General features: G+C 46.9%; 1 protein-coding gene across 3 annotated transcripts in view; it reads left to right on the top strand.

Moving 5' to 3' along the window:
• The first annotated feature begins 6,600 nt into the window (after nt 1-6,600).
• The window catches only part of Mindy4 (MINDY lysine 48 deubiquitinase 4), a 107,435-nt gene continuing 95,558 nt past the window's right edge, over nt 6,601-18,477 (top strand). Inside the window, exons 1-4 of one of the 3 annotated variants that reach the window (XM_087907460.1) lie at nt 6,601-6,789; nt 9,896-10,015; nt 14,039-14,271; nt 17,427-17,673. In XM_087907460.1, coding sequence (XP_087763586.1) covers nt 6,727-6,789; nt 9,896-10,015; nt 14,039-14,271; nt 17,427-17,673 — 663 coding nt within the window. In that variant the 5' untranslated portion in view covers nt 6,601-6,726. The remainder of the gene's footprint in view (nt 6,790-9,895; nt 10,016-14,038; nt 14,272-17,426; nt 17,674-18,477) is intronic. The other 2 variants (XM_087907459.1, XM_087907461.1) reach the window with 2 other exon arrangements.

The raw sequence follows: 18,477 nt of genomic DNA, 5'->3' as shown, positions 1-18,477 counted from the left end.
TGATGTTCAGAATAATCAGAATGAATTATATATGTATATATATACGCATATATAAATTTGTCAAGAAATAGACTTAATTATTAAAAAAGAAATACTGTAGAAAATAGGGTAATTCTAAGAAATAGATTCTCCCCAGAGGTTTTTGTGGCAGACATAGACTCTTAGGTCCAGCACAATCCCCGTTTGCCAGAGAGACTGAATCAAAACAAGGAGGAGCCAGCAGCCTAGTTGAGGAGAAGGGCGCTGCCAAGGCTAATGACCTGAGTGAAATCCTTGGAATACAAGGCGGAGGGAGAGAACCAGCGACCCAAACTGCCTTCTGACCTTCGCATGGGGATCAGGACGAGCACAGTCACACATATGTGTGTGCTCACACACAACAAATAACAAAAGTAAGATGGGGGTGGGGTGGGGTGAGAGAGAGAGATTGAAGGAGAGAGATTCTGTTTTGACCAACTGGCTTTCTCCTCAGCATCATGCTGGCCTCACCCTGTGTTTATCCGCCCTCTATCATCTACCCTTTCTGTAGAACTGAGACATTTTCTTATCCCCCCCCCCTACTGAGTAAGGATTCTGCACACTAGTTTATCTACTACCTGATTTCCCTTTTCCAAGTTCCCCTGTCCAACTCTCCCTTCCTCAAACATTCGAAGAAAAACTAACACTTAACCCCACATGAGAACCAAATGAATTGAGTTGGTTTCACTGCCCCTTCCTCTCAGTAGCTTGGGACTGGGCCCTGGAGGTCATCTCATTCCGAAAAAGAGAATATCCCCACCATGTAAGCCGGAAGTTCGGTGTACTAACTTCCTTGGTACAAGTCATATGAAGACAACTGCGCTCTCTGATAGTGATGGTGTTTTGAAACAGACTGGCCCCAGATTTACAGCCAATACAGGCAGGTCCTGCATAGTGCTTTGAGACGAATGCTAGTTCTGTGTCAAAAAATCTGACTGGGTACTAGGGAGCCTTGGTGGCATCATAAATTGTCAATAGGGTTTCCAGAGAGATTACTAGAAACTAGGTTTTTATAGCTTGGAAATGAGAAAGGTCTTAATCAGACGTGAATTGTGTTGGGATCCTTGATTCTCAGCTGGCTACAGGCTCCAACCAGACTTCTAGGAGAGGAGACTCCTTCCCCTCCTCATGTCTCCATAAACTTCCATCTCTTTATATCCTGCCCCACACAGACCCTTAGACATCTGGTCTCCATGAGTCCTAGGAATGTGGAAGTGGGCTTTTCTGGGTAGAGTGCAATACTATATCTCATCCTTTAGGGCTTTCCGGGTTAGTGACTATCTCAAAGGCTCGGCCCGTGGCTGTGGGGATACAGCCCAGGGACAGAGATGGGGATGTGGTTGCCAGGACAGGGCCGTGAGGGAATGTGTGGATGAGGAGTTTCTTATGCTGCCTGGATGGTTGCCTGGAAGGATCCACTGACCTCTGGCGGGAGTGACTAAATATCTGGGGAATTCTGAAAGTCAAGTCATCGGGAAGATGTCCTGCCGCTAAAGTGCACCAGCCTGTTGACCTCGTCAGACCCAAGCTCCTATCTCCTGGCTCTGGGCATGCCATGGTGATGGGAACAGTGTATTTATTTGTCTTCTGAAAACCCCCTAACTGGGGTAGACAGCCAGCTCTGCATTGTCCTCAAGGGTTTTGAACTGGAAGGGTCCTTTTAGTCAATGTCCCTTCTAAGCACCGTGAAGGAGACAATGCATTCACAAAACCCCTGTCCCTGTACAGCAGGCCTCACATCCTTGTTCCAGTCCCCAACACACCTGATGCTTCCTGCTGTCAGGACCAAACAGGGCTTCATACATCCCTGGACTAGAGACACACAAGCACAGGGGCCCATTGTCTTACACCTGGACAGAACCACGGCAGAGTATAGATACGAATGCTTACAGGCAAACTCCCCCCTACCTCTCTTCCTCCCTTCCCTCTCTATTTTCCTTCCTTGTCCTTTCTCCCTCTCTCCCCCTCCTTTTGCTATATAAACCCCAAACCTTTCCCAGGTTACTGTTACAACTCTTTCCTACTCTTCTTGCTTCTAGACTTGTTCATCTACAGTCCATTGTGAAGAAAAAGGCTAGAAGAACCTGGTCAAACCAGTTAGATCACATCCATCTTTTGTCCCTAACTCTCCAAAGGGTACCCGCTTCTACATATGTACATGTTCTGCCGATGGGCACAGGCTGATGCAACTGGACTCTTGGGTTTTAGGGTTGTTAGAGGCTAGCCTGGGTTCAATCATCTGTCCTCAATAAGCAGCAAAAGATTTACTCAATGTGCCCACATTTGAAAGAGAAGCAAATAAAGAGGTCCAGTGACACTCCCTGGGGGTGAGGAGAGAGCCCATCATCTTCAGCATCCCAGCATGAGATTCAGGTTTACATAGAGGCTCAGAGGTATGCAAATCTCAGCAGTTCTGGTCAAAGGTTGGCTCTGCTCATCTTTTACCCTTTGTTGTCTCCCTGAAAGGTGGACGAACAAGTTGTCAGAACTGTGTGCCATCTCTTCCCGGGAGACTGGTTCCCTGTCTGTGTGACCCCAGGGCCCCAGCCTTTTCCTTCCCCAGTATGCGACTCCTGGGGAAATTCCAGTTCCTTGTAGTCTATTGTCTCAGTAGTCTGGTTTGTAAAGGGAGTGGCACACTGTCATTCTTTATGATATCTTTGTTTCTTCCCAGACTATTGTGCCATGTTTCCTCCTTTTCTTTCTGCCCTGTGGCCTTCGCTGTTTCCCAAGCACTCAGGTCATCTCATGGCCTTTTGTACTGATGTTTCTTTGCTTGGAGTGGTCTTTCTCCAAGTCTCTGCAGAGCTTATGTGTTCTCTTCTTTTAGATTTGGCTGAAATATTATTATACGATGCTACCCGATGAACGTATGTGCATGCGTGTGCGTGCGTGTGTGTGTCTGCACATGCATACATGGAGACTGGAGGTCAATCTTGGATGCTGATCCTCAGGAGCTGTTCACTTTGTTTTATGTGACAGAGATCTGGGGCTTTTTGTTTAGCCTAGGCAGTTTGGTTAGCAAGCCCCAAACATCTGCCTGTCTCCGTCTCCCGTCTCCAGGATTACCAGTGTATGCCACCATGCTGTTTTCCTTTGTATATGGTGCTCTGGATCAAACCCATGTTAAACACTCTACTGACTGAGCCATCTCCCTAACCCTGCGGTGAACTTTAAAAAAATGGGCAATCTCTGCCTACCCAAGCCCTCTTAAATTTCTGTGTTTTCTCTCCTTTAAATCTATGACATAAAAATATCTACTATGCTCATTTTCTTTTCCTTTTGTCTGTCTCTGACATTTCCCCCACTTCTCTTTTCTCTATGAGACATATTTTACAGTGTTAAATTAGTACCGTCTGTGTACTCTGTATTGACATGGCTCAATGTGTATTTATTCACGAATAAGTAACGAGTAAGAATAAACTCATGCTGCTTTTCTTTGTCCCATTATTAGTCAAGGTTCTCTAGGCCAGAGCCAATAGAACGAACATATATGAAAAGGCTATTTACTAGGTGGGCTTATACAATGTAGTCTAATAATCCAAAAATGGCTATTTCATATTGGGGAGGCCAAGAATTCAGTAGTTGCTCAGTCTTGTGAGCCTGAATGTGGCAGTTGTCCCAATATAGTGCTGAAGGCTTGGAGGATTTCTGAAAAGCTGCCGGCCTTTGGTCTGCCTTGGAAGTCGAAAGAAATCCACTGAAATGTCAGCAAAGGAGTCAGTAACAGCCATGGAATAGAGAAGCTGGCCAGCAAGAGAAGAAGCAAGCTGGTGAAAAGCAAGATTCCTTCTTCCATCTCCTTTTTATCTGGGCTGCCACTTAAGGCGCTTCCCACATTAAGGGTGAGTCTTTCCACTTCAAAGAACACCCAGAAAGTTTCTCACAGTTGTGCCCGGTGGCTGCTTCTCAGTTCATTCCAGATCCAGCCAAGTTGACGAGCAAGGTAATCATCACACCTGGACTGGCCTTGATCTTGACCGCCACAAGATCTTTCTTTCTTTCTTTTCTTTTCTTTTTTTCTTTTGAGACAGAGTCTCACTTTGTAGTCCTGGCTGACCTGGAGCTCACTCACAAAAACCCATCTGCATCTGCCTCCTGAGTGCTGGGTTCAAAGTCATGTGCCACCATAACCAATATCTTTTGATTTTTTTAAACACAAAACTGTGCTGGTTGGTTTTAGTTGTCAATTTGACACAGTCTAGAATTTCCTAAGAAGAAAGTGTCTGGGATTATTTAGATTAGGTTGGCTGTGGCGGGGTGAGGATAATTTTGAGTATGTTAATTGAGGTGGGAAGGTCAGCCCAGCCCACTGTCGGTAGTATCATTTCATAGGTAGGAGATCCTGAACTGTGTAAGAGTGAAGCAGTGGCTTTAGAGAGATTGCTCTGTGATACAGAGTGTTCTTGCAGAGGATCCAGGCTCATCATTCACCTACATGGTGGCTCTCCATCATCTGTAACTTCAGTCCCAGAGGACCCAAATTCTCTCTGAGTCCCTGGGCACCACATATGTGCTTGGTACACATACATGAATACAAGCAAAATTGCACACACACAGAATAAAAATAAATACACCTTTAAAAAAGAGTGATATTTATCAACTTTTTAGCCTATCTGTGTAGATCTTGTCTGCTGGACCTGGGATTTGAGGACCTGAAAGAACAGGACAGACCACACACAGTCAAATGCTGTGGACAACCTTACTTCAATTTCAGTATACTTTTATACATGAATGAAACAAAGAAAGCAATGACCTAAGGAAGGTTGTTTGAGTTCAGAAAACCATGTAAATAAATGTCAGTAAGCACACACTAGTTATCAATAGAGCAGCTCTTTCAGAATTTTCTCAGGACAGAGCAATTGAAATACACTTGCCTGGCATGTACTGTAGATTACATCCGGGAAAGCACAAAAGCAAGGCTGAAGGCGATATCCAAATTCAGGGCCCTCTGCCCAGATTGGGTTCTGTAGCTATGTTCTGACATCCAATAAGAATAAACATATTAAATGTCAGTCTTTGTCACGGGAGGTCTGAAATCATGTTCAAGAACAGTCTAGGGAACAAAGGGCACCGGAGGTAAAAGGCCCCCGTTCCCCAAGGCATTGTTCACCACGGGTCGTCCTTCTGACCGTGTTCTGACAGAGATTAGCTGATCATGAGTATATTCACTACATTCTGTTCTTGTTAATGGATGTGAGATGACTGATTCCCTCAAGCACCCGCTGCTGTGACTTTTATGAGCTGGGACCTGGAACTGGGGATGTCACCGCAATAGGAATAAAACCAACACAAGCAATTACCACTTTTGATATGCGAGCTCTTACCTGTATGTGTGAATAAGTCTGCCTTGTGTTTTGAAATTGCAGCACATTTGTTAGTGTGTCTTTGCATCTGAAATAGCAGGTCCCCTGGCAAGGTTCGTGACCACCATCTTCCCTCTGTGCACATGCAAGGTCTTACAGCCCCAAAGGGCCAAGAGAGCCCTTGCAGAGAACTTGGGTGGCTCAGGAAGTGAGGATGCCTAGAAACTGTAATTCTGACTGTCCTGAAACGGTGATGTCATCGGGACACTGACATGGGGCGTGCTGCCTCCCAACCACAGTGCCTGTGCCTCTCGGGCTGTGAGACAGTCTTAGATTAAAAACCTACTTTTCCAATTTTGTGAATGTTTTAATGTTTATTAGAGTTTAATAATCATATAAACCTAAGGTTTTTGTGGGTCTTACTGTTTGGGAACTCTTTTAAGAAAAAATAGGAAACATGTTGGTTTAAAGAAAATAATATTTAAGCAGTAATGTAGGTGACACGTGCTGGATTGAGACCCTAAAGTTCTCAAGTCTTAATGCCTTGAATCCAGAAGGTTAAAGTAAGATAAAGATGAGGTCATTGTGGTGGGCACTCAACTCTTTGTGACCAGCGTCTTCTGAGAAGTGTTGACTACCACAGACACATTTAGAGGGGGCTCCGTAAAGACACGGGAAGAAGATGGAGGCAGTGAGAGGGGCCGCAAGCAATAAGTGCCTCTGTGACACTTTGATCATGAACTCGGAGGCTACAAGACTGCAGGACAGTAATTTTGTTGCAGAAGCCACAGACTGTGGCATTTTATTATGGGAACACCGTCAAACGAACACAACCGGGAAGTACAGCGGTCAAGCAGGTTGAAGTGGTACCCAAGGGAATGATAAAGACCTGGGCTTCACCCACCTCTCATCCCTTCCAGTTTCCAGATGCTAGGAAATGGAGTCTTGGCCTCCTTGCCATACAGACGACAGGCCACTAGGGTCTGTATCAGTGCACCTGGGAGGCAACTGTAGTCCTGAGGGTGGATCGTTGGCGATACTTTCCCGCCGGTTCAGACCTTTAAGAACCACAGGGTCGGCGTGGAGAAATGTATGTGTGGAGAAATGGAACCCTTGATTGGAGCAGTGACATCCACCACAGGAGGCCAGAGTCAGTCCCGCTCCCAGAGCTCACAGGCTATGCTCCGCCCTCAATAGCTGCACAGCTTCTTGAGCAGCTTGAAGGATGCTCCTCCCTTCTTTTCTCCCGCTCTCCTAGAACGCCGGTTCCCCAGGAAGGGGAGGAGTTCTTCCTGGCGCGGAGGCCACCGTCGCCACGGCAACGCTGCTTTACTGGGCCCAACGGATTACGCGGCCTGGGGCTGCAGGCGGCCGCGTGGCCTGAGGGGGCAGCGCCAGCAGCATGGACAGCTTGTACGTGGAGGAGGTGGCCGCCTCCCTGGTCAGGGAGTTTCTTAGCAGAAAGGTAATGGCTGGGTACTCCGAAGCCCCGGAGGTCTCTCTAATGGTGTGGGACAGCCTGGGGTTTCCGGCAGTACCTTTGCACCTTCGGGGGTGGGGGAAGCATTCCACCCCTTCTGTTCGCCTCAGATTTCCCCAAGAGCGCCCCTTTCCCGGGATAAGGAAACTACATTTCCCAGAAGCCAGTCCTTCCTAGTCCGAGGCCACTTCCACAAAGGCAAACTGGCCTTTGGTCTGCTGCCCTCCCTTGGCACCACTGTCACGGCAGTGCCAGGTTGGCAAAGATGTCCGGAACAGAGCAAGTTCTCCCAACCTGGGTCATAGGGCATGTCTCTAGGAAAGAGCTTCCCAAAGGAAAGTTCTGGACAGTCAGTCTTCTGTTCATTTTAATAAAGAGTGGAAATTCCAGCAGCGGCATGAGCTTTTGTAGAAGAATTATGTAAATCCTCTTATGCCTCGTCCCAGAAGAGTTTTCAGAGTGTTTATAAGTTAGGAGCATCTTGGGCACCCCGTGGGGTCTAGGAGAGGAGGGTGCTTCCTGGGCGCCAGGAGTCAGGCATTGGTTTGTATTTTACATGAAGTGACTGGGGACCATGCACTAAGGGATCTGTGTTTCCAGGTGATGTCATATTCGGCTGGTCCAAAGGTCACTTATTTGAGATGGAAGCACACACACACACACACACACACACACAGACACAGACACACACACACACACACACACACACACACACACACCACGTTTGAATGGAACAAAGGGGATTTGATGGTGGAAGTTTAGATATATGTTACTCGTTTGCAGTGCATGTTTGACCTTACTACCTCATCTCTATGAACAGGATTTTTGCAATTCCACTCATGTGTAACGTATAGTGAGGATTAGTGATAGACAGGCAGCACCCATGCATTACCTCTGATACTTGTATACAACCTGCACATGGATATTCAACTTTATACTTGCTTCCCCAGCTCTGATTGAATCTGTTTTAAAATGCTTGTGTGCTTTTATTATGATTTATGCTTATTTTGAAAAATTATGATGCACCTGGCTTCATAGTGTCTGCTTTGATCTTCTATCCCTGAGTCTTGGTTAGGGTTGGATCACCAGTGACACGTGCTCAGAGGCTGATCACTGAGGCTAAGTCTAGGCTCTGGATGGAGGGGTGTCACAGAAGCCGTCATTTCTTGAGTGTGGTCCGGAGCCCTCACTCAGATCCCGGGATCCCACTGCTTGGCCCCAGCTTACGTTCCCAATCTTGCTTCTAGTTCCTTCCTGTTTCCCTTGATCTGTTCTGTCCTGTGACAAGGTCTGTTTCACTCCCATGATCAGAATTGATCAGGATTGGTCCTGGACTCACCTTGTGTTACAGCTGTCACACCTGCTTGTCCTACGTCCTAGACAGGGTCAACCATCTACCTGCCTGACCTCCTCTTCCTCCCACTGCTTTATCTAAAAGAGGTATCTTTATTTACTATGATGGATAGCTTTATGCCAACTTGACATAAGCTAAAGTCATCTGAAAGGAGGGAACCTCAATTAAGAAAATGCCTCTATAAGATCAGGCTGTATGCAAGCCTGTAGGACATTTTCTTAATTAATGATTGATGGGGAGGGCCCAGCCCATTATGGGTATGGCCGTCCCTGGGCTGATGATCCTGGGTTCTATAAGAAAGCAGCTGAGCAAGCTATGGAGAGTAAGCAGCACCCTTCCATGGCCTCTGCATGGAAACTCCTGCCTCCATGTTCCTGCCCTGTTTGAGTTCCTATCCCAACTTCCATCAGTGGTGAACAGTGAACAGAAGTGGAAGCCAAACGAACTGTCCCACCCAAGTTGGTTTGGTCATAGTGTTGATCACGACACTAGAAACTCAAACTAAGATATTCATCAAATCACAGAGAGCCAAAGCATGTGTTTTGGTGGTGGTTGGGGTGGTTCTGAGACAGGGTCATGTTTACGTTGCCCAGGCTCTTTCTAAGCTCTCTCTGTAGCCCAGGCTGTATTCAGACTCTTGGTTCTCCTGCCTCTGCCTTCTGTATTTGGATTACAAGTCCCACCACCATGTCCAGTCGCAATTACTTTCCCATTGCTTCTGCTCTGGGGGTTGCTTCTGGGCCTGCCTCCTCCTTCACACAGCCACCTTTTCTCCAACACACGCGTGTTTGTTTCTCTCTGTGCTATTCCTTAAGACCCCATTCACTCTCCCTGGTTCAACACTGTGTGCCTATCTTTTTTTCCCCCCAGATTCACTTTTCATCAAAACTCATGGCAGACAGTGAGTTTGGTTTTGCTTTCCAGCGGTTGGAGCCATGATAAAGTTCTGAGGGCAAAGGCTGAGGGAAAAAGTTGAGGCCTACCTAGCTAGCATTTGGAGTCAGGGATCCATCAGGAGCAAGGGCTATCTCTGGCCCTGAAGGAAGGGGTTGAGACATCTCCTGCAGGCATTGGGTGGTCTTAGTGTTCTGTGTGGGAGGAAGCAGCTGTCTGGCTGTTTTCAGATGGGGATGTCAAGCTCCTGGGGATGCAGGATTCCCTGTTTATTGTTGCCAGACCTTAGTCTTTGGGTGTTTAAGGTGGGTGATGGGTGGTGGTTTGCTGGTGACTTGGCAGTTATCCATGAGTTGCTCTGTAGGGGACAGGGTGCCAGTCGGGCTTCCTGGCTAGACCAGTGTGGATCATGTGACTTCAAACATGTCTCCTGGCTTCCTCAGCTGAGAAGTCAAGGGAACAATTGTTGGCCTTTTGACTGTGTTTTGTTTCAAACTTCCGTTTATTTTTAAAGGTTTGTCTTTCATGGCCCCACGTCTAGGCCAGACACAGAGCCCCCGAGCTGGCTTTCAGCAAGCTAGTTACCTGGTTTTATTGTTATTTATAAAATAAGTGCACAACCCCAGCTTTAGCTGACCCCAAGTCAAACTGACAGAGCTATCAAGCCCATTGGCGTCATGAAAATGAATTCTGAAGTCAGCTTTGTGGCTCTGCCATGGCCACACAAGGAAGGCAGATGAGCCCAATCCTAATGAGTCCCAGCAGTTTTCTGTTTACCGTGCGTCAGAGAAGGGAAGGTTTTCATTTCAGATGGCCCACAGTGACTCAGACTTCTTCCCTCAGGGGTTGAAGAAGACGTTCGTGACCATGGACCAGGAGCGCCCCCGCTGTGAGCTCAGCATCAACAGCAGAAATGATCTCCGCAAAGTTCTCCACCTGGAGTTTCTCTACAGGGAGAACAAGGTGCGTGTCTTTTGAGGTGCGAGCCGGCTGGTGTGCTTGCACCGGGGCCTGGCAGCTGTGGCAGGAGGTTCGGGGACTGGCCAAGATGACAACTTTCAGAGTGAACTAGGTTCACCCTACCAGGCCTTAGCGTCCCCTGGCGGGTCGGAGGTCACCGAGTCTGTGCCTGAGAAGCTGTTCTCTGTGTGTCCCTTTCCCTCCTTTCCCTACACAGGGGTAGTTTTAGTAAGATTGCTTAAGGATATGTTATGCAGATATACATACATACATATGTATGTATGTATATACATTCATATATATATATGAATGATTTCCCTTCTGTCGCTGTAAGTCTCTTGTGACTGTGACTTAGGTCAGCAGAAGTGAAAGCTAGGTTTAGCACACCCAGGGGTGTGGGAGTTGAGACAGCCAAGGGGACATGTATGGAAGGTCCCCTGGCCCCTAGACCCCCTACCCCACCTGCTGTTGTCACAGAGCCCTGGAGGCTTCTCCCATGCCCTCTATTTGAAGTAGAACATTTTGTTTCAGTAGTGTCTGCCTCCCTCATGCCCATGGACTTAGTCGACGGGCAGAGACTGTGTGTCTGTTTCATGTTGTGTCCCCATATTTAATGTGTTATCTTATGACTCATTGACGAATCCATATGTATCTGTGTGATACGTGAGCAAGAGGTTAGAAGACGGAACCCATGAAGGCAGAAGCTATAATCCAGACTTAATTTTTCTTCCTGTTAGAAGAGTCCTCTCCAGCAAATGTTGCTTCATGCCTGGGCATGACAGACCTAATAGTTGGAGAGAGAAACTGGTGAATAGTCACCTCATTCTGTGTTTGTCGTACTTTAAAAAGAAAGCCGACAAGTGCCATCTCATGGGGAAGTCTGACAGTGAGCATAAGGGAAGCCATGCTATGTTGAGTAAGGGGAGAATGTTCTGCCGGCTTCCGGGTCCACTTCTCTGGGCACAGGACCAAAGCTCTGAACCCACTGGTATGATGGGAATTTGCCCTTTGAGGAGTGCTGTGGGCCAAAGAGGCTGCTTGATATCTGACAGTCATTTATGGACTAAGATAGAGATCTTTTTTCTTTTTTTGTTTTCTGAGACACAATCTTATTCTGTAGCTAAGGCTGGGCCCAAACTTATTATGCAACTTAGCTAGCCTTAAACCATGGCAATTCTTCTTCAGCCTTCTGAGCACTGGAATTACAAGTGTGTGTGCTACCAGGCCCAACACTGGGCTAGAGATTGATTTTCCAAAGAAGACTTGGGTTTGGGGAGATGGCTTGGTGGTAAGAGTCTAAGTCTCCAGCAACCACATTAGTGGTGTGGTGTGGCTATGCATTCCTCTCTCATCAGCACTAGGGAGCAGAGACGGGGGGATCCTAGGAATTTGCTGGCCAGCCAGCTTCCCATGCAGTGAGATACCTTATCTCCAGGCAATAAGGCAGACAATAATAAAGGATGGTACCTGACACCCCTCTCTGACCTCCTCGTGCCTGTGAACTGCCATGCACACCTGTACACTTATGTGCATGTATCTCACACACACACACACACACACACACACACACACACACACACACACACACACCACCACCACCTCCCACACATAAAAATAAAATGAAATGAAATCCTAACTGACTGAATGGGCATATAGGAATGAAAACAAGACTGTTTGGGATACCCAGAGAAATCTCCAGATCCCTTGACAACTCACTGATTGTGTATCGTGTGGCAGAGAGGACCTTGGGTCAGCTTGCTCTGTGTAAGTGCCAGATGGGGTTCCAGGCAGGTCTGCAGACCCTAGCCGCTGGCCTTCAGCTTAGGCCCTGGCAGCCAAGTGAGGCCGGCCAGAGACCGACACATCCCAAAGGACCTTTGTCCTCTTGTCCTCTGTGCATGTGTGTGTGCAGTCTTGGATCCGGGGCACGCTGACTTAGTAGCTCTCTACCCTTCCGCTGCTGAGATGTTCATGGTAGGGAGATGTTTCACAGGGACCGGGACCTTCACCCAGAAAATCCAAAGGACCGTATTGGTCCCCTGGGATTTTATGTAAAACCACTTGCACCTAATTTCTCAGAAGTATTTTTATGTTTTTACCATACTGTAGTTTCTCTACAGTAACGATTAGCTTCAAAACTTAAGGCTTCATCAGACCTGGCTAAATCTCTGACTGTTTGACATAAGCAGTAGTTTTTAGCCATGATAGAATGAATTGGAGTCTCTGTTTTAAAGACAAGGCTGCTTATTAGTCGTCCGTTTTGAGATCCACGGAGCCCAGAACTCACCTGACCCCAGGAAAAGCTACAGTTCAGTATGAGTATTCCCAGGACCTTGTTTTTCCTGACAGTTAAGTGATGAATTAGAAAACCCATGTAAGACGGAGGTCTGGGGAAATGGTATTAGCTTCACCGTGAGGCGGTGTGTTCCCTTTGAGCTTTATGATGTAAGGACTTACAAAAGCGTAACGTGGGCAGCCAAGTAGCCCAGAGTGCCTCACTGAGAGAAAAGGCAAGCTGTTTGAAACAAATTTCATATGTTTTCTTCAATTTGCTTCATTGTAATCTTAATTTAGACCAAGACAAATAAAATTTTTAGTCTTATAAAAACCAAGTAAATAAACCCATTATTCCCAACTTTAACTATCTGGCAAGGCTGTTGAACTCAGTTTTGTCCACTGGTCATGAATCTTGGCCAGAGAGGAATAACGGGATGGCCTTGGCCTAGGCTGAGGGCTCCACACCAGGCCCTTCATCGAACACTTGGCTGCTCCGACTTGGCATACACGGCGTGCAGGCCCATGTCTGGCTACAACTTAGTAGGACCGGGTGCTCCCAGCTCAGCTTTTGAAGTGGGACTGACGCATGCCAGATTCTTGAAGCCAACCTGTGGGTCACAGCTCCGACAACTAGGTGACTATTCAGATTGTTTGGGGGAAGAGGTTTAGAAGAAATTAAAGCTCTTATTCTTGCTGTTTGGGTTTAGTAAGTCTCAGTTGGTCTTGTATTTTTTTTTTTTTAAAAGGCTGGAAAACACTGATATCATTTATTTTAAAAACAATTGTTTGCAGAGTTTCTTCACATTTATATATATATTTTAATCTTTGGGGTATAACCTGAGTCAGTCCCAGACGACTCTGCTTTTCATTTTCAGCTCTGGCTCCAGGTTCTGCAGTCACTAGTGGTCAGTGTTAAGCAGGGATCATCCACTGTGTTAGTTACCTTGGTCTTTGCCATGTCAAAATACCTGGCAGAAATGACTTAAAGGATGAAACATTTACTTGGGATCATGATTTTCGATACTGTGGTCCATCATGATGGGTAAGATACGGTGGCTAGAATGTGATTTGGCTTATAACATGATGTATATCAGTGAGGCTGGAATCGGGCAGGTATGACCTTCAAAATCCTGCCCCTTTTCATCTATTTCTGCCAGCCAGGCCCCGTCTACTAAAGGCTCTACAGACTTGAAAATAGTGCCACAAGCTGGTGACTAAGAACCCAGAGCATGACCCTGTGGGGGACATCCCAGATTCAAGTCATAACACCCACTACTAATTGTTCAGGCCTCAGCTGCTCCTTGGCTCTGTAGAGGCCAGAGAGATGGCATAAGGAGAGAAGTGACTGCTCTAAGTGGTCTTCTGATCTCTGCACACATGCACTGGCACCCCCTGCCCTAGAAATGAAGTGGATTACAGAATTAAATTGTATTTTCTTAATGAAAGGATATATCTTTTCTAGTTGTTTCTATAGGGAAAGACTGCAAAAGGAAATTAGCTTTGGACAGCCCTATGTTCATGTCACAATGCACAAGACATTGGTTCTTTTAGAGTAGATTTTGTCTTTGTCTCTGCATCCCTACCCAGTACAGTGCCTGGCATACAAATGAGGAAGTGTGTGTTTGCTGGAAGTGTATAGTATGATGGGAACGCTGGTGACCTGGGTCAAAGAATCGGGATGGTCATCTTTTCACCCTTCTCTTAACGCTGTGCGTTCACTTAATGATATTTTTTCCTTCCCAATGACAGGCAAAGGAAAAGCCTCTAAAAACAAACCTCGAGCTCATTACCAGATACTTTCTGGACCATTCTGGGAGCACAGACAACTTAAACCAAGAAGCCCCGATCCCCGCACTCCCGGTTCCAAAGAAAAATAATAAATTGTCTTCGAGGTGCTCAGAGACCACACTGGTGAATATATACGATCTTTCAGATGAAGACACAGGAAGACGAATGTCCTGGTCAGAAGCAGGCAAAGCCAGGTACCCACCTCTTCCTCCACCTCTTCACTCTGCCTAGCAGCTTGCAATGCTGCTGTAACAAATCACAGTGACAGTGAGTGTTCTCCAGGAATCAGAACCATGTCAGCCTTCCCTAATGTCAGCTGGGTCTCAGTGTCAGTCAGCATTTACACACTACCTTCACAGCAGCACCCAGTCTGCTCTCAGACACAACCTATACATCCATTTTGACCCCCTTTCTTCTCCTCAGACCATGGGATGATCCTGCCTACACCAGGGTGGGTCTTTTCCTATTTAATTAAACCTTTCTGGGAATGCTCTCAGGATGCACCCAAAGGTGTGCCTCACCAATCTTCCAGGGGGTTCTGAGTCCAGTCGTGTTGACAGTGTGGGTTAATCATCGCAGATCTCATAGTTAGGGCTTCTAGGGATCTGAACATGCACAACTTTGGGTGTTGCTGTTCAGTTTACCCCATTGTATGTTTTGGGGTCTCTTTCACAGAGTCGTGTTAGTTTCTTCAAAAGGCCATGAGAGTGAACCATTTTTGTGACGGTGTTTATGTAGGATTCCAAAGGTAGACTTTATATTCCATGATTCCTAAGGTTCAGAGATGTGCTTTGATTTTCTTCGAAATGGGTGTATGGTATTATAATTGAGCCTGCATTTTTTGGAGAACAGTTTTACCAGTCTGCAACTATCCTATGGTACACGTGGTCTCCAATGGTATGTGTAACTTATATGATCCTGTACTGTGTGAAGTTACCAATAGTGGGGTTAGCTTCTGGGGAATGGGTCTTTTCTTCCACATGGCGGAAAAGCATTTCTTTCTGGTAGTTGGGAATCAGCTCAGTGCATGAATGTCAGGCCGAGAAAGGGTAAGACCACCATAGGAAAGTAACCTGAGGCTTTAAACATGAAAGATCAGGAGGGAGGTAAAAAGGTGGCCCCTCTTGCAAAGGCATTTGCTGCCTGGTTGGGAAAGTCAGTATTTCTGAGACAATGAGCAAACCAACAGTGTGGTAGCTGAAGCCTCCAAGTCCCGATCCTACCGTTTTCCCAAGCCTGATGCACCTCGGCATCCTTTCCTTCCCCTTGTCTCTTTCTCTTTCTTGTATCCTGTCAGCTCCTGGTTCCTAGTGATATTAAATGCTTCTGCCCTTCCTGACCAGATGACAAAGGCTCCTTGTTCACATGTCCATCCCTTGGGTAACTCTTATGAGTGCTGTCGTGGGCGTAATGTGGAGGTCAACACATCCACAGATTCTGCCCTGACTTGGATAGTGTGAGCATTCCATAGTCCACATTGGCACAGGTCATTCCTTGCTTGAAGGCCACAAGACACTCCCTGTAACTTTTAGGAGAAATCCCAGGTACCGTAGAATAACTTTGCGAGTCTGTGCCAGCCTAGCCCCCACTGCTCACTGGATCTAGCTCCTTCCCAGACCTGTGTGCTGAGCTTCAGGAATTCTCTGGGCGCTCTCTTCAGCTTCTCCCAGCCCTTCTTGGCCTTGTCCTCTGCCTCATATTCCCCAACAGTGACACAATGACTGCTGCATTCATGTGTGACCCAAGGGTTGCTGGGAGGTGCCACAGTGTTGGTGCCAGTGCCATGTATACTAGGGACCAGGAGAAGAAATCTGAGATCAGGGGATGCAGGCCTCTGAGCAGCCCAGGCAAAGCTCTCCTTTACCTCAGTCCTGTTCTTTTTCCCTTCTTGCTTTTTTCTTCTTTTGAGATTCAAGATCTGGTCATTTCTTTGATACTATTTTTTTTTTTGAGATGAGGTTTCTCTGTGTAACAGACTGTCCTGGAACTCTGTCTGTAGAGTAGACTGGCTTTGAACCCACTCAGATCCGCCGGCCTCTACTTCCTGAGTGCTGGGATTAAAGGTGTGCACCACCACCGCTTGACTGTTGCTCATAAAGACTTACTCTTGACTCGACTCAGACTTCAAAGTAGGAGCTCTCAGTGAGAACAGCCTCCGTCTCTTGACAATCTGTTCCTGGCCTTTTCCCTGGCTTCTTTCATTCTCCTGGCCCCAAGTTTAGCATATTCTGTACTCTCGCCGTTTTTCTTAGCGTGCTGTTTCTTCAGAGCGATGTGTTGGCATCTGTGTTGCAGGGCATGCGGAGTGCTGAATCTTGGGTGCTTTGGTCCTGAGCTTCTTACTTCATGTAAGGGCTTTCTGACCACACAGCACAGAAGTCATCTTCTGCAGAGAAGCTGGAGAGCTTTAGGATTCTGCGAGCTTCCAGGGCCCCAACTGCTGAGCACTGTAGAAGCTGTCCAGGGACCATCATCGTCATCTCCCCCAAACCCCTTCTTTTTCAATAGCCAAATTAAGAACACTCAGCTTGGCGTCAACATGCATCCCTGAACAGACTTGAGCTTCCTGTCTCCAGATCTCGGTCTGCTTCAAGAATGCCCTTTCTCCACAACAGGTCCATTCTGCGTTGGGTCAAGACATGTTGCTTCATGGGAAACCCTTGTTTGTCATTCCCACAGTTTGGACAGTGTAACCCTTCCACTCTTTACCTGGAGCGTTAGCACCAGTGTGTGTGGCCGTGTGCTTCTCATGGAAAGCACGAGGCTTGTCTTCATCGTCTACTTCAGTGAGTTTCTGACAGCCAGTTATTGGGAAGGTTGTACTCAGCTTCATCTCGACATGGCTGACCACCTAGGAGGCACCACGAAAAGAGAGCACTTCTTGCTTCTTTTTATTGTTTCTAACTTTTTTCTTTTGCTTCCTCCCTGCCCCGTCTTGCACACACACCACTGCACACACACACACACACACACACCTGTGCAGCTTTACTGAACACCTGGAAATGTCAAGTCTGCCCAGGTGTGCTCCCTGTACCGCAAGGTCAAGTTCCATATGCCCAGCGCTGCACTGCAGGTTCCTCCTTTATCGTTTGAATCTGCAGGGTCCAAGATGCTCTTCAGCTGTCAGCCACTAGGACTTAGGGTTCCTTCGGGGATCATTGTCTCTGACTTTTCTTGTACTTTGTTGCCCTTGCCCTGATACCAAAGAGGTGCTTTCTATTTTCTACTTCTACTGACAGGGCCTTGGCTCATTTCCAATGATATATTTATGAATGATGGTTAACTATTGGATTTATTAGTATAATTCATTTGGAGGCTCTGTTTTAATGGAAATATTATGTTTTTGCAGGCATGACAATCATGATGGGGACATACTTGGTAATTTCATATCACCCAAAAAAAGCCCACACAAAAGTAAGCCTGCATACACGGTCCTGGGTGACAGCCTCCCTTTGGTTTCTGCGTGGGAGAAGGTGGAGCAGCTTCACTCATCAGAGCCTGGCACAGATGTGAAGAAGTCAGCGGAGAGGACCAGGCCAAAGTCTGGCCTGATCGTCCGAGGCATGATGGCCGGACCTGTTGCCAGCTCCCCGCAGGTGGGACTGCCACCCTTTCTGTTTCCTGTAGACCAGGGAGTGAGAGATGGGCTTCAGGCACTGCTGGCTGAGAAAGGGATGCCTGTGGGGTCTTCCTCCTTCCTGGCGGAGTCTCAGCAGGCTTCATTGATTCCTTGCCCTCAGTTTACCTACCTGAGTTAATGAAATGCATGCTTTGATCTCATCTCCTCTTACTGCTAGCGAAGATATACCATTCCCGGCTTTGTCTTTGCCTTCCTAGAGTAGGGTAACTCCCCTAGTCTAGAGAATATCATTGCTTACCACTGTGGTTAAAGAAGAGTAGAAATCCTGGTTCTAAAGCTAGCTTCTTTTCTTCCTTCCTTCCTTCTTTCCTTCCTTTCTTTCTTTCCTTCTTGATAGGGTTTCTCAGTAGCTTTGGAGCCTGTCCTGGAATTAGCTCTTGTAGACCAGGCTGGCCTTGAACTCACAGAGATCCGCCTGCCTCTGTATCCCCAGTGCTTGTATTAAAGGCATGAGCTACCACCTCCTGGCTATTTTTTTTCTTTTAGAAATATTGTAAAAATTTCCCTAATTACTTGGTGGTTTCCTTTAAGGAGGGATCATGATTTGATCTCATTAGGTAGAAGGGTACACCAAATGAGAGGACAGCATGAAGGAAGTTTTCAAAACAATAAATGGGAAAATAGCAGCCTTACACCCTGTATCAGTAACACGGGGCTGGCAGGCCTACACTGGTTGTCTGTGGAGGCCACCTCCTCTCTCACTTAGCTGTGTGTCTGTGTCTGGATGAGTGTGCTGATGTTGGCACTTATCTTTTCAGTC

Source organism: Myodes glareolus, chromosome 6, assembly GCF_982192425.1.
Source record: "Myodes glareolus chromosome 6, mMyoGla1.1, whole genome shotgun sequence".
NCBI lineage: Eukaryota > Metazoa > Chordata > Mammalia > Rodentia > Cricetidae > Myodes > Myodes glareolus.
Note: the sequence above shows the minus strand (reverse complement) of the source record. Positions and strands in the feature narration are given on the sequence as shown.